The sequence below is a fragment of the Maniola hyperantus genome, chromosome 25, assembly GCF_902806685.2.
Source record: "Maniola hyperantus chromosome 25, iAphHyp1.2, whole genome shotgun sequence".
NCBI classification, from domain to species: domain Eukaryota; kingdom Metazoa; phylum Arthropoda; class Insecta; order Lepidoptera; family Nymphalidae; genus Maniola; species Maniola hyperantus.
Genome location: NC_048560.1, coordinates 7569672 through 7584192, shown reverse-complemented (window position 1 = coordinate 7584192; position 14521 = coordinate 7569672). Strand labels below are relative to the sequence as shown.

Sequence of the window (14521 nt, the reverse complement as noted above, 5' to 3'; positions counted from 1 at the left end):
AGGTGTCCAGTTGTTGGTTGGTCAACCGGGTCTCTTTCAACCGACTGGCTGCCAATTGGGATTTTTTTTTTTTTTTTGGGAATTTGAGCAGCGTTTCCCTCCTTCTTCCCAAAATATGCCGATCCATCGCCTCAGAACTATTTCCGTGTCATCATCATCATGATCAACCTATAGTCGGCTCACTACAGAGCACGGGACTCCTCTCAGTATGAGAAGGGTTTGGCCATAGTCCACGCTGGCCAAGTGCAGATTGGCGGACTTCACACACCTTTGATAACATAATGGAGAACTCTCAGTCATGCAGGTTTCCTCACGATGTTTTCCTTCACCGTTAAAGCGAGTGATATTTTAATTTCTCACGAATACGACGTTTTCGTGTGAAGATAGTAAATTGTAGTCCCATTATTTAATTCGAAGCAGCTTTCAACCGCAAGGCAGACAAGGTAAGCCTGAAATATGCATCGCGAGCTCACTCCAGACGTCTGTAAGACTCGCGTTAGGTGTCCCTTTACAAGATTTATACGAGCTCTTCTTAACTGATGATACTTCTATCTTGTTGAATACTAGCCGTTACTTGTGTCTTCTCTCGCGGGTGTCAACTCAATTCTGAGTACGGGCACAGAACTAGAGGAGGGAACCATCGATAGAAATGAATTTAATTCCTGTTTAGGTTCCGTACCTCAAAAGGAAAAACGGAACCCTTATAGGATCACTTTGTTGTCTGTCTGTCAAGAAACCTACAGGGTACTTCCCGTTGACCAAGAATCATGAAATTTGGCAGGTAGGTAGATCTTATAGCTAACATTTGGGAAAAATCTTAAAACCGTGAATTTAGGGTTAGATCACACAAAAAAATTAAATTGTGGTCATGAACTAATAATTAGTATTTTCAACTTTCGAAGTGAGATAACTATATCAAGTGGGGTATCATATGAAAGGTCTTCACCTGTACATTCTAAACAGATTTTTATTTATTTTTATGCATCATAGTTTTTGAATTATCGTGCAAAATGTCGAAAAAATACGACTGTAGTACGGAACCCTCATTGCGCGAGCCTGACTCGCTCTTGGCCGGTTTTTTTTGGCGTAAATTGACAAACAATTTAGAAAAAGACTGTATAATGCATATCCCCACGTATTAGTGTTGTATTAGGTACTCAGGGTAAAACAGCTCAGCTCAAAGCAAATATTTGGGCACGCTCGCTGTATGTCTTGTTCAAGCAGCTTCCTCGTGATAAATGAGCTTTTCCGCTTGGCGTAACAGATTGCTAGCTGTAGCCTTACTAGCTTATTGCCGCGACTTCGTCCGCGTGGACTGCACAAATTTCAAACCCGTGTTTGACCCCTTTAGAGGTTGAATTTTCGAAAATCCTTTCTTAGCGGATGTCTACGTCATAACAGCTATCTGCATTTCATGTAACCTGCGACCTCGTTCGCGTGGGTTTAGTTTTTAAACATCTCGTAGACTCTCGTAGTACTCTCGTAGACTGATTTTCCGGGATAAAAAAGTAACCTACGTCACTTTCCAGGTCTTTAACTATACCCATGCAAAAATCACGTCGATCGGTTGCTCTGGTGCGACGTGATTGAAGAACAAACCAATAAGCCAACAAACAAACACACTTTCGCATTTATAATATGGGTAGCGCATGGGTAGTAATGTACCCAAATCCCTCTAGGTTAGGTTACATAGTGAACATGTCGCCGATATACAGGGTGTAACCAGAACGCTGGCAAAAACGAAGACAGGTGAAAGTACTGATGATTACTAATATGGTACCACAAAAAATACGCAAAAAAAATAAAAAAAAAATCCTATATTTTATATTAGTTCACGATATATTGAAAATAACTGGCGCGATCAACGGTCGTTGCGTAAGTAGTCATTGCCACATCGTAGGTGGGCGTTGACCAGAGTTCTGCACGCTATACATTGCGGGTTTGAAAAATACTAAATCACCAAAACTACAAAATGAGGCAAATAATTATTGGTATTGGATTGTGTTTAGGTCATCATGATTAACCCATCGCCGGCTCACTACAGAGCACGGGTCTCCTCTCAGAGTAAGAAGGGTTTTGGCCATAGTCTACCACGCTGGTCATGTGCGGATTGGTAGACTTCCAACACCTTTGAGAACATTATGGAGAACTCTCAGGCATGCAGGTTTCCTCACGATGTTTTCCTTCATTAAAGCGAGTGACATTTAATTACTTAAAACGCGCATAGCTCAGAAAAGTTAGAGGTGCGTGCCCGGGATCGAACCCCCGACCTCCGATTAGAAGGCGGACGTCCAACCACTAGGCTAACACAGCTTTTTTTAGGTAGTACAACAATAATGCTAAGTTTTTGCTTGCGTTCTGGTCACAGCCTGTAGAGTCTAAACCGTACCAAAATATCTTACACTATAGTGTATTCGCGAGGATAAGCTATAGCTTATGCTCGCGACTTTGTCCGCATGGACTACACAAATCTCAAAACTATTTCACTCTCTTAGGGGTTGAATTTTCCAAACTACTTTCTTAGCGGATGCCTACGTCATAATAGCTATCTGCATGAAAAATTCAGCCCGATCCGTGCAGTAGTTTGAGCTTTGCGTTGATAGATCAGTCAGTCAGTCAGTCAGTCATTTTTTCCTTTTATATATTTACATAACGGGTACTTACTTACTTACTTCGAAAAATAAAAACATCAAATTAATCATTAATTTGATGTTTTTATTTTTCGATATTTCAACCCGTACATGTTTACATAATATTTAGTACCTACCTACGTTTAACTTCACTATAAACTTAACATTTCTTTACACAACCAATAATTATTATTAAAACAATATTATTTTCCATTCTATCAGCTTCTTAAAAGCCGTCATAAAACGTCGATATTTATGTTAAGTCCCGTAAAAGTTTTAAATTCTCCGCGCTTTGAAGAATAAAGTTCTCGACTTTACTGCGTTCGATAAAACAAAGTGGACTAAGAGCCAGCGCGTGTCAGACCTTCGTTATTTTATAAAAGCTGAAAGTTTTTCAGCGCATTGCCTCCAACACTGGGAGCACGGAGGGGACAAACTAGTCCGTGATTGGGAGGAATGATCAGCGACTATGAAGTTTGGATCATGGTGGCTTTGGGAGATAATCTATATATATAAAAGGAAAAGGTGACTGACTGACTGACTGACTGACTTACTGACTGACTGACTGATCTATCAACGCACAGCTCAAACTACTGGACGGATCGGGCTGAAATTTGGCATGCAGATAGCTATTATGACGTATGCATCCGCTAAGAAAGGATTTTTGAAAATTCAACTTCTAAGGGGGTGAAATAGGGTTTTGAAATTTTGTAGTCCACGCGGACGAAGTCGCGAGCATAAGCTAGTAGGTAATAAAGGTGCCACGATACTATAAGTGTCTAGCAATGCATAACATGATTTCTAATACTATTCCGAGGAATACATAAAAAATTGGGTATTTGACTACATCAAAAAAAATTATTTCTCAGTGATTATTAAATAGAAGGTCTTCTAAAATACGTAAAATCTACGTCCTTTGTTAGTTTCAAGTGTAATAACATTTTAAATTATCGATTAAACTAAAAAAGTACATCATAATTAATGATGTGACGTCACATTCCAGTATTTCATAGAATAACGCATCCTACTAAGTGGGCATTTTGACGTTTGATAAAAAGTTACTTATTTGACTTTTGACAACTGTCAAATACCGTATTACACTTTATACTTTGACATAAGATTTTTAACACCTTTATTACCTGTTATCTCCCAAATTTTTAAATTTCAAAGTTGCTGATCGTTCCTCACTGTGGTGGGGACAATACGCAGAGAAACTTTAAGCTTTTATAAAATAACGAAGGTCTCTCTGTCTAAAATGGCAGCGATGCTATTGAAGTAATGCGTTGAAATTTTTATTCAAGTGATTATTTTTAATGGATGTCATTAAATTAAGACGTAGGTGTCTAATAGCTATTGATTTGCTCTAAAAATTATTAAAATGGTTAGGTAGGTAGCTTTCTAAACTGTTTAGTAAAATATGCTTGTTCATATCTACACTGACTATCATGACTGACTGACTGATTTATCAACGCACAGCTCAAACTATTGGACGGATCGGGCTGAAATTTGGCATGCAGAGCTATTATGACATAGGCATCCGCTAAGAAAGGATTTTTTAAAAATTTAACCCCTAAGGGGGTGAAATAGAGGTTTGTAATATGCATAGTGATTTATTAACATAATAAACCCACCTTTGCCCGGATTATCAATCATCAATCAATACTTATAATAAAACTGTAACAGGTCAAATTCTGTACATTGAAGATATTTTGAAAATTTTTTTTCGAGGACACTCTATAATCGATACTGAACCCAAAACTGTAATTTTTTCATTTTTGTCTGTCTGTCTGTCTGTATCACGGCCGCGCATCACGCTGAAACTACTGAATGGATTCCAATGAAACTTGGTACGATTTGAGGTCATACTATGAGGAAGAATATAGGATACTTTTTATCCCGAAATTCAGCATGGTTCCCGTAGGAGAGGGGATGAAAGTTAAAATGTATACTGAGTTGTAATTCATTAACGCGTAGTCCGATTTCATTCATTCTTTTTTTGTTAGAAAGGGGATATTTTAAAGATTGTTCCGTAAATATTTCAAGGTCCCGAAAAATCAAAAGTTCCCGCGGGATTTTAAAAAACGTAAATCCACGCGGACGAAGTCGCAGGAATCAGCTAGTATATTATAATATAATAGAAGCACTTATACTAATCGCGCGACTAATGAAGGGATCGGCTGGTTTGTGACTAATTACCCAATTACAATGCAAATGAGCAACGGGATTGCATGAACTATCACTATTTACTGCCACTGAAAATATATTTACAGTCTCATCATCATCATAATCATCAACCAATAGACGTCCACTGCTGGACATAGGTCTCTTGTAGGGACTTCCACACGCCACGGTCTTGCGCCGCCGCCATCCAGCGGCTCCCTGCGACTCGTCTGATGTCGTCCGTCCACTTAGTGGGGGGTCTTCCAACGCTGCGTTTTCCGGTGCGAGGTCGCCATTCCAGCACCTTTGGACTCCAACGTCTATCGGTTGTACGAACTGTGTGCCCTGCCCATTGCCACTTCAGCTTCGCAACCCGTTGAGCTATGTTACTCTAGTTCTCCTACGGATCTCCTCATTTCCTCATTGATCACGTAGAGAAACTCCGCACATAGCTCTCTCCATCGCCCGCTGAGTAACTCCGAGCTTTCTTATGAGGCCCATAGTTAGCGACCATGTCTCGGATCCATATGTCATCACTGGCAACACGCACTGTTCGAACACTTTGGCCTTCAAGCACTGAGGAATTTTGGACAAGAAGACATCTCGAAGCTTCCTGATTAATATATACAGTCTAGTTTAAATAAATAAAATGGAAATGGGCAGGCGTGGCTAGACTTATAATGGGTGTAACCAGAACGCTGGCAAAAACGGAGACAGGTGATAATGCTGATGATTGCTGATATGATACGCAATCTAATCGATAACGTTTCATGACGTATTCCCGAACAAATGTACCGCCGACGTATCTACTCGCACTAGCAGAGTTTTCTGCAATCTGCACTTAATTTTTTTTTTTTTTTTTGCAATCAACAGCGATATATACAATATAATTTTACATAATAACAGACTGAAAATAAGGCCAAATAGGATTACAATCTTTTACAGATTACTTAAATAGATATTAAATATAAATTTATAACAGTACGTTTGATAATTTAAACAAGCTTTACAATAATATAATAATATGAAAATATAAAAGTCAATTAACTAGTAAAAATACCTAGTAGGTGATTCACAACATATGTATGTGTGTGTATGTGTGAGTGTATGTGTGTCTGTGTGTGTGTGGGTGTGTGTTTGTGTGTGGGAGAGAGAGTATGCGTGAGTGCGTGCTTGTGGGTTATGATATTATGCAGATTTATGTACTATTATAGGTAGTAGTATAATTATTATCAGTTACATATAATTATTTTTCCGATGCAGTTTAATTATTTCCTTTTTTAATTTCATTTTGGACAGGTGAAAAAGGTCTGAGTAAATTTTATTATAGGTTCGCGCCAGGCGTAAAATTATGGAATTTTGGGCGTAGGTTGTATTTGATTTCGGTATGATATATATTATATCACAGAATAATATAGTAGTACTATGACTATAATATATAGAAGTTTCAAGATACAACCGTCGGCCCAGGTGGCGCTACCGAGCACAACCGCTCGGTGGGAGATCTCCCTTTGGTACGGTCGAGCCTGCACACCTCTACCGTACAAATTAGTAATGTAGTGACATATGAAAAGCTTTTTCAACTGATTTTCACAGGTTTAAAAAAAATCTTTTTTTATTCGAGTAAACTTTGACAAGTGCTTTCGAATCGTCGGGTGCATCTACCACTGGTTCGGAATGCCTTTCCTACCTTAGAAATGGTCCGTGTCTAATTAAGCATTATTAGGAAAACTTCTCACAATTCGCTGCGTGGCTCGGAGTGGTGAAACGAGTGGTTAACTAACAAAACAAACTCGTTTCAACTGTTCGAAACTCAATTAAGCAACACCGGGTGCCGATTTGTCAATCAAGAAAAGTTTTCGGTGGAAAAGTTGTGTTTTTTTTCTTATTTTATATTTTGTTAAAGTAATCATTTGACAATTAAACTACTTTGTTCTTCCTAAGCGTGATACACTTTGTCTGCCTTGTCCAGCGTGGTGGACTATGGCCAAACCCTTCTCTTACTGAGAAGAGATCCGTGCTCTATAGTAAGCCGGTGATGGGTTGATCAATAAACCAACAAACAAACACGCTTTCACATCTTCTATCTATATATATATATAAAAGGAAAAGGTGACTGACTGACTGACTGACTGAATGACTGACTGACTGACTGACTGACTGACTGATCTATCAACGCACAGCTCAAACTACTGGACGGATCGGGCTGAAATTTGGCATGCAGATAGCTATTATGACGTAGGCATCCGCTAAGAAAGGATTTTTGAAAATTCAACTCCTAAGGGGGTGAAATAGGGTTTTGAAATTTTGTAGTCCACGCGGACGAAGTCGCGAGCATAAGCTAGTTTATTATAAGGGTACTGATTATTATCTTAGGTATGAAATTTTTAAAAAGTTGTGTCCCTACATAGAGATAACAACAAAATAGAGCATCGGGATGCTCTATTTTGTTATTTCTATGTACTACACATCTCCGCTAATCAAAAGTTACACAGTTTTCAGCAAAACAACTTTGTCCGCTCTACGAAGCAACTACTTCAATATCTAGTCGTAGCTTGTATGTAGTTAGTTATAAAAATATTAAGCATCACACGTAAAAGCTGACACAGTGCGCGAGTGAGTGAGCTCTCGGTTTGGTCCTGAATCGCTATCTGTCAAATATTATGTATTCGAGCACTAGGGCTGACGTATTTTTTTTTATTTTTATTCAGATACAAGTTAGCCCATGACTGCAATCTCACCTGATGGTAAGTGATGATGCAGTCTAAGATGATAGCGGGCTAACCTGGAAGGGGTATGGCAGTTTTTATTAAACCCATACTACTTTGATTTCTACACGGCATCGTACCGGAACGCTAAATCGCTTGGCGGCACGGCTTTGCCGGTAGGGTGGTAACTAGCCACGGCCGAAGCCTCCCACCAGACCAGACCAGAAATTTAGAAATTATAAAATTCCAAACCCCTGCCAGGTATCGAACCCGGGACCTCCCACTAATATGACCACAGCGCTCACCACTGCGCCACGTGAAATCAAAGACTTAAAAATACTTATTATAATATTCAAAACCCCTTGCCACGCTGCCATGATGACGCCTGCCAGTGTAGGTTAAGCCTCAAGGTTTTGTTGCAAGTTTCATAACTGCTGTGCTTTTATTGACCGATAATGTCCACCCAAACTGAATCGATATCTGTCAAATATTAGATTCCAGCTGATGCCCGCGACTTCGTCCGCGTGGATTTAGGTTTTTTAAAATTCCGCGGGAATTCTTTGCTTTTCCGGGATAAAAAATAGCCTATGTCACTCTTCAGGTCTTAACCCATGAAAAAATCACGTCGATCCATTGCTCCATTGCGACGTCATTGAAGGACAAACAAACACACTTTCACATTTATAATATGGGTAGTGGGAACTATAATAATAATATAATAATATTCCTCATGATGATAACCTAGTGAAAGCAGAAAAGGAAAAAGTATCAAAATACTTGGACCTGGCTCACGAGATTACCGCCATGTGGAGTGTTGACTCAACGATTATTGTACCGATAGTTGTACCAGTCCATGGCCTTATTGCGAATAGTTTCGACCAACATCTTAAGAAACTATCGCTTAATTGTTGGATCAAGGGCATGCAAGGGGATACAGAAGGCAGTGGTTCTTGAGACGGCACGCATTGTGAGGAGGTTCCTCACTCTGGAGCCCTGACCATTGGCAGCTTGGATCCTGGCCCGCTGCTAGTGGGATCCATTTTATCATATTTTTAATTATAGTTTTTTTTTTGTTGTTCTTGTTATTTTAATTTCTGTTGTTTCTGTTATTCTGTCGTTTGTTGTTTCTGTTACTTTATATTCTGTTGTTTATTTTATTTTATTTTTTGTTGTTCCTGTTATTTGATTTTCTGTTACTTTACTTTATTTTTTTTGTTGCTTCTGTTATTTTATTATTTGTTGTTTTTTTAAAAATATGATAAAAATGAGAAAAATAAATAAATGAGAGAAAAAAAATATAATAATAATAATATAAAAAAATGGATTTTTAAAATAAAAAACGAGCAGGCGGGTCACCTGATGTTAAGTGATTACCGTCGCCCATGAACATTTGCAGTAACAGAGGAACCGCCAATGCGTTGCTGGCCTTTCAGGAATTAAAATGTTTTTCAAAATTAAAAGGCCAAAATTAGTCCTAGGAAAAAATATTCAATCATATCTTTGGATGCTTAAAATTCAGGGAAAATAGAAGAATAGCCTTATTAATTAATGATTAAACGAACTTACCTGTAAGTGAAGTTCGATCATAATTATATGAAGAATTCGTCCGAAGAGATTAGCAGTTATACCTGGTAGCAAATATTGATAAGACCAACTGGGCCGATACTATGGCAAGGAAACATAGCCTATACTCTATTGTTTCTCTCTCGAATAAGATTTGCTTATAGATGCAAGCCATATCGGACATCTTTTAACTTTGAAGGAAGACTTCCTTTGACAAACTTTTAGATTTTAGAAGTTGTGGGCATCATCTATTTGGTACAGAGATTGCTTGCATCCCGGACACGGATAATTTTTAGGGTTCCGTACCTCAAAAGGAAAAACGGAACCCTTATAGGATCACTTTGTTGTCTGTCTGTCTGTCTGTCTGTCAAGAAACCTACAGGGTACTTCCCGATGACCTAGAATCATGAAATTTGCCAGGTAGGTAGATCTTATAGCTGACATTTGGGAAAAAATCTTAAAACTGTGAATTTAGGGTTAGATCACACAAAAAAAATTAAATTGTGGTCATGAACTAATAATTAGTATTTTCAACTTCCGAAGTGAGTGACTATATCAAGTGGGGTATCATATGAAAGGTCTTCACCTGTACATTTTAAAACAGATTTTTATTTATTTTTATGCATCATAGTTTTTGAATTATCGTGCAAAATGTCGAAAAAATACGACTGTAGTGCGGAACCCTCATTAAAAAAATAAAAAAATAAAATAAAAATATCTTTATTTAACAAAAACACGTTATTTTGGCGTCGATTACTAGTGGTCTCCACACTAGGTTAAACCTGTGACGTGGAGACCATATATGATTTCCTAGTGGGTTTTACTGAGGACTAGGAAAGTTTAGCGGTTAGAATATTTTATATAATATTACTAATTACAGTTACAAAGATACAAACAAATATAATATGATGATGAATGAGAGGAGTGATAAATAAATAAACAAATATCTATTTATAATATTATATGTATAATAAACAAATAAAAATTTATAATATTATATTTATTGCACATTAGGTATTTAGGTAGGTTACAAAGCATAAGTAGTATAGTTTTAAATAACATATTATATTATAGCTTTTTTGCCGAAATTATTTCTTCTGTGTCCTTGTATGTCAAAGATTTCAACCATTTTGTGATAATGTCAGTTGTCTGTTTTATCGTAAGGTTTTTAAGATGACAAGACTTCGCAACAGAGTTGTAAATTTTAGCTTCAACATATGGTGAAAATCGTCTGGCATAGGCTGTTCTCGCTCCTGGAAGATCGACTTTAAGTACTCTTTTTTTAAAGATTTTGTCCACATTTGAGGATTGGAGTAGCTGACGGTGTCTCATTATGGCAGCTTTTAAAATAAATAGCTGGCGGACCGTCAGCACTCCACTATCTTTGTAAAGTAGTGCAGTGGAGTACCTGAACGGTTTTTTTAACATCACTTTTAAGACTGAGCGTTGTGCTCTCTCTAATTCTATTAAAATTGTCTTTGCTGCACATCCCCAAGATAGAATGCAATAATTGAGTAGCGACTGACATAATGATAAATATATTAATTTTAATGTGGATATGTTTGCTACGTCACGTAATTTTTTCATTATGCCAGTGACTTTTCGCACTCGGCCTGAAAGGAAAGCGATGTGGGACCTAAAAGAAAGATTGTGATCCACCTGGATCCCAAGATATTTAATGACGTTGACCTTGCCGATTTCTTCACAATTGCACTGAGGAATTCTAGGACCGTTTGTATTCGTCATGCCGCACCTGTGAATCTTAAGACTGTAGCCATAGATTCTGTTTGGAGCGGATACAGCAGTTTTATGAAAGCAAAGGTATTTTGTTTTGGCTATGTTCAACGTCAGCAAATTGTTATTAAGCCATTTCAATAGCACTGAGATTCCCTGCTGAGCATATTGGTATGTTTCCTCCCAAGTCAGGCCGTGGAATATTAAGGCAGTGTCATCGGCGTAACAGATGATTTCAGCATTTTGGAGTGGTAGGTTATGTATGTCGTTAACGTATAGTATAAATAGTGTTGGCCCAATTATGCTGCCTTGTGGAACACCGAAATTAATATTTTGCATGTCACTTTTTAAGTTTGACACTTTTGTACACTGCTTTCTGTTGGTCAAATAGCTTCTGAACCACTGAAGTGGTATGCCTCTGATACCAGTGCATTCAAGCTTCCTAAGTAGTACCGCAGTGGAGACGGTGTCAAAAGCCTTAGCAAGGTCCAGGAATAGACCTATACAACCTTTTTGCTGGTCCAGGTGAGTTGACACTATAGTTGTCAAGAGGCGGACTGCGTCTTCCGCTGATTTACTTTGCCTGAAGCCAAATTGTCTCTCAGATAAAATATTATGGGACTCAAGATAAGACACAAGTCTCCTATTAACTATTTTTTCCAGAAGCTTAGAGAAGGTGCCAAGCAAAGATATCGGACGATAGTTTTCGGGTTTGTTCTTTGGACCTGTTTTATAAATTGGACTTATCACTGCAATTTTCCACTGATCGGGAAATACACCTGTACTCAGACTTAAATTAAAGATAGCCGTTAGTGGTTGTAGTATTTCTTTTCCTATTAGTTTGATAAGTTCATTGCTTATTTCATCAATGCCTGAAGATTTCCCATTCTGGAGTTGTAAAATAAGTGCTTCCACTTCGTAATGGTCCGTGGGTTTCATATAAAAGGAATTACATGTGGAACGACTTAATTTAACAGTAGCTACGATTGATTCTTCGGTTTCGCCAATATTTGATAGAATTTGGTTCGCTAGGTTTTGACCTAATGTCGAGAAATAATTATTACATGAATTTAGAGTTTGCACCTTTTGGGTGGGTCCAAGTAGTTCATTCACTTTAGGAAAAGAATTTTTAAGATGGCATATGTTTTTTATTGTTTTCCAAAGTTTTTTGGAGTTTTTGTAACTTTCTTCTAGTTGCTTTTTTTCGTACTCATTTTTAAGTTTCCGTAGAAGATTGTTACAAAAGTTACGATATCTCTTGTATGTAATTTTTAATATTTCATTTTCTGTATCTGCTCTGTATTGCATGTGTAACTTGTCACGGTGTCTCATGCACTTAAGTAGACCATGGGTTATCCAAGGCTTTAGGTTATATCTCGAGCGAGCCAGGGTGACTATTGTTGTATGGCGGTTTATAATATTCAACAATCGGGACATAAAGGAGTTCACTGCTACATTCACATCTACGTATTCATTAATGATAGATGACCAGTCTTCGTTTTCCAAGTCCAGCTTGATGGCTTCAATATTTCGTTTTAGTCTCTTGCGTGGTAACCTTTCGGATTTCAATTTTAGTAAAAGTCCTGTGATGGCTATGTCGTGATCAGTTATATCCGAACTGCAGACTACGCCAGTTGCCTTTCCAGTTGATCGTATCATAATGTGGTCCAGACAGGAGTCGCCTCTAGTCGGTATGGTTATGCTCGGCAGTAGTCCATGCTCAGCGTTTAGGCAGAGATATTCGGTACAACTGATATTATTTGTAGATGGAGTTATGTTTATATTTATATCTCCACATACAATTAGATTTGGGTGCTGTTTTAAACCTTGAAGTAGATTGTCCAGTGATATAAGGAAAGAATCAGTGTTTCTTTCAGAGGGTGAACGGTAGATACCAACTATTGTTATTAATTTTTTTATTTGAATTAGAATGCAGTCTGATTCATGAAGGCTAGGTTCTTTTAAATTAGCACTATGAGAGTTTTCCACATATATGACTACGCCTCCATTTTGATTTCTTATTTTGGTGGTTGTATAAGTTGAATAGCCTGGTATCCTGGTATTTGGTATATTTTATACATTGCGCGAGCCTGCCTCGCACTTGGCCGGTTTTTATCCCGGAAAATCAAAAATCCACGTGGACGAAGTCCAAAACGTGCTGAAAACAGCCTTATTATACGGAAATGTTGAAAAAGGATATTACCCTTTTCTTTTTACAGCAGAAATGTAACATATTCTTCATGTAATTTCCCGGAGTTGTTTATCAAAAAGTTTTCAAATACGGAATGAGTTTTCCCGCGGGCCTTTTACTTTTTTCGCGGATTCGTAGCTAGACACTGCCTGCGGTTTCGCCCACGTCTGGAATGGAAAACAAAAACTTTGGATTTTTGTTGGAAAGCTTTTAGTTACTTTTACCTTCTTGTTTCGCGCAGATCCGTGTGTAAATTACTATACTTTTGATTGTTATGATTTTCGCAGTTTTGTTTTTCAGTACCCTTATTATAAATGTGAAAGTGTGTTTGTTTGTTGGTTTATTGGTTTGTTGGTTTGTTGGTTTGTTCTCCAATCACGTCGCAACGGTGCAACGGATTGACGTGATTTTTTGCATGGGTATAGATAAAGACCTGGAGAGTGACATGGGCTACTTTTTATCCCGGAAAATCAAAGAGTTCCCACGGGATTTTTAAAAACCTAATTCCACGCGGACGTAGTCGCGGGCATCAGCTAGTTTTATAATACTTTGGGAATTATTATTAGTAGTAATTCTTGGGTAGGAATTACATCGTGAGGAAACTTGCACGCCTGAGAGTTCCCCAAAATGTTCTCAAAGGTGTGTGAAGTCTGCCAATTTGTACTTAGCTATCGTGGTAGACTATGGCCAAAATCCTTCTCATGCTGAGGAGACCCGTGCTCTGTAGTGAGCTGATGATGGGTTGATCATGATGATGATAGTTAAATACTTATCTGAAAAGTGACATAGGCTACTTTTTGTTCAGGAAAATCAAAGAAATTTCAGGGATTTTTAGGGTTCCGTACCTCAAAAGGGAAAAAGGAGCCCCTACATTTAAATTTAGTGAGCCGACGACGGGTTGATCATGATGATGAGTTACTTACCTACTTTTATAGCCCAAGTTTGTAAACTTTAACTTTCTATCTTTACAGAATGTCTATTGCCCACGAGCCCAACGCCACGTATGCGGAGCTGGTCATCACCAACGTGCAGCCTGATGATGAGGGCGTCTACCGCTGCGAGATCACTTACCTGCAAGTGGGAGAGGACTGCAACACCGTCCAAGTCACGGATTTTCATACATATAGTAAGTCCAACTGTTTATTTTTCGGCCAGCAGCAGTTTTCCCCTCCAATTTTTTTATTTATTTTTATTCAGATACAAGTTAGCCTTTGACTGCAATCTCACCTGGTGGTAAGTGACGATACAGTCTAAGATGGAAGTGAACTAACCTAGAAGGGGTATGGCAGTTTTTAATAAACTCATGCCCCTTTGGTTTCTACACGGCATCGTACCGGAACGCTAAATCGCTTGGCGGCACGGCTTTGCTGGTAGGGTGGTAACTAGCCACGGACTAGACCAGAAATTTAGAAATCATAAAACTCCAAATCCCTGCCACGAATCGAACCCGGGACCTCCCACTCATAGGACCCCAGCGCTTACCACTGCGCCAGGGAGATTGTCATAAATTTTAATATGGATACTTTCAAGTCAAG

The 14521-nt window shown here is 38.3% G+C and overlaps 1 protein-coding gene across 7 annotated transcripts in view; it reads left to right on the top strand.

Moving 5' to 3' along the window:
- The window catches only part of nrm (neuromusculin), a 506208-nt gene that overhangs the window by 336912 nt on the left and 154775 nt on the right, over positions 1-14521 (top strand). For all 7 annotated transcript variants that reach the window (XM_069507073.1, XM_069507071.1, XM_069507068.1 and 4 more), the window contains exon 4: positions 13958-14112. In XM_069507073.1, the coding sequence (XP_069363174.1) occupies positions 13958-14112 (155 nt within the window). The remainder of the gene's footprint in view (positions 1-13957; positions 14113-14521) is intronic.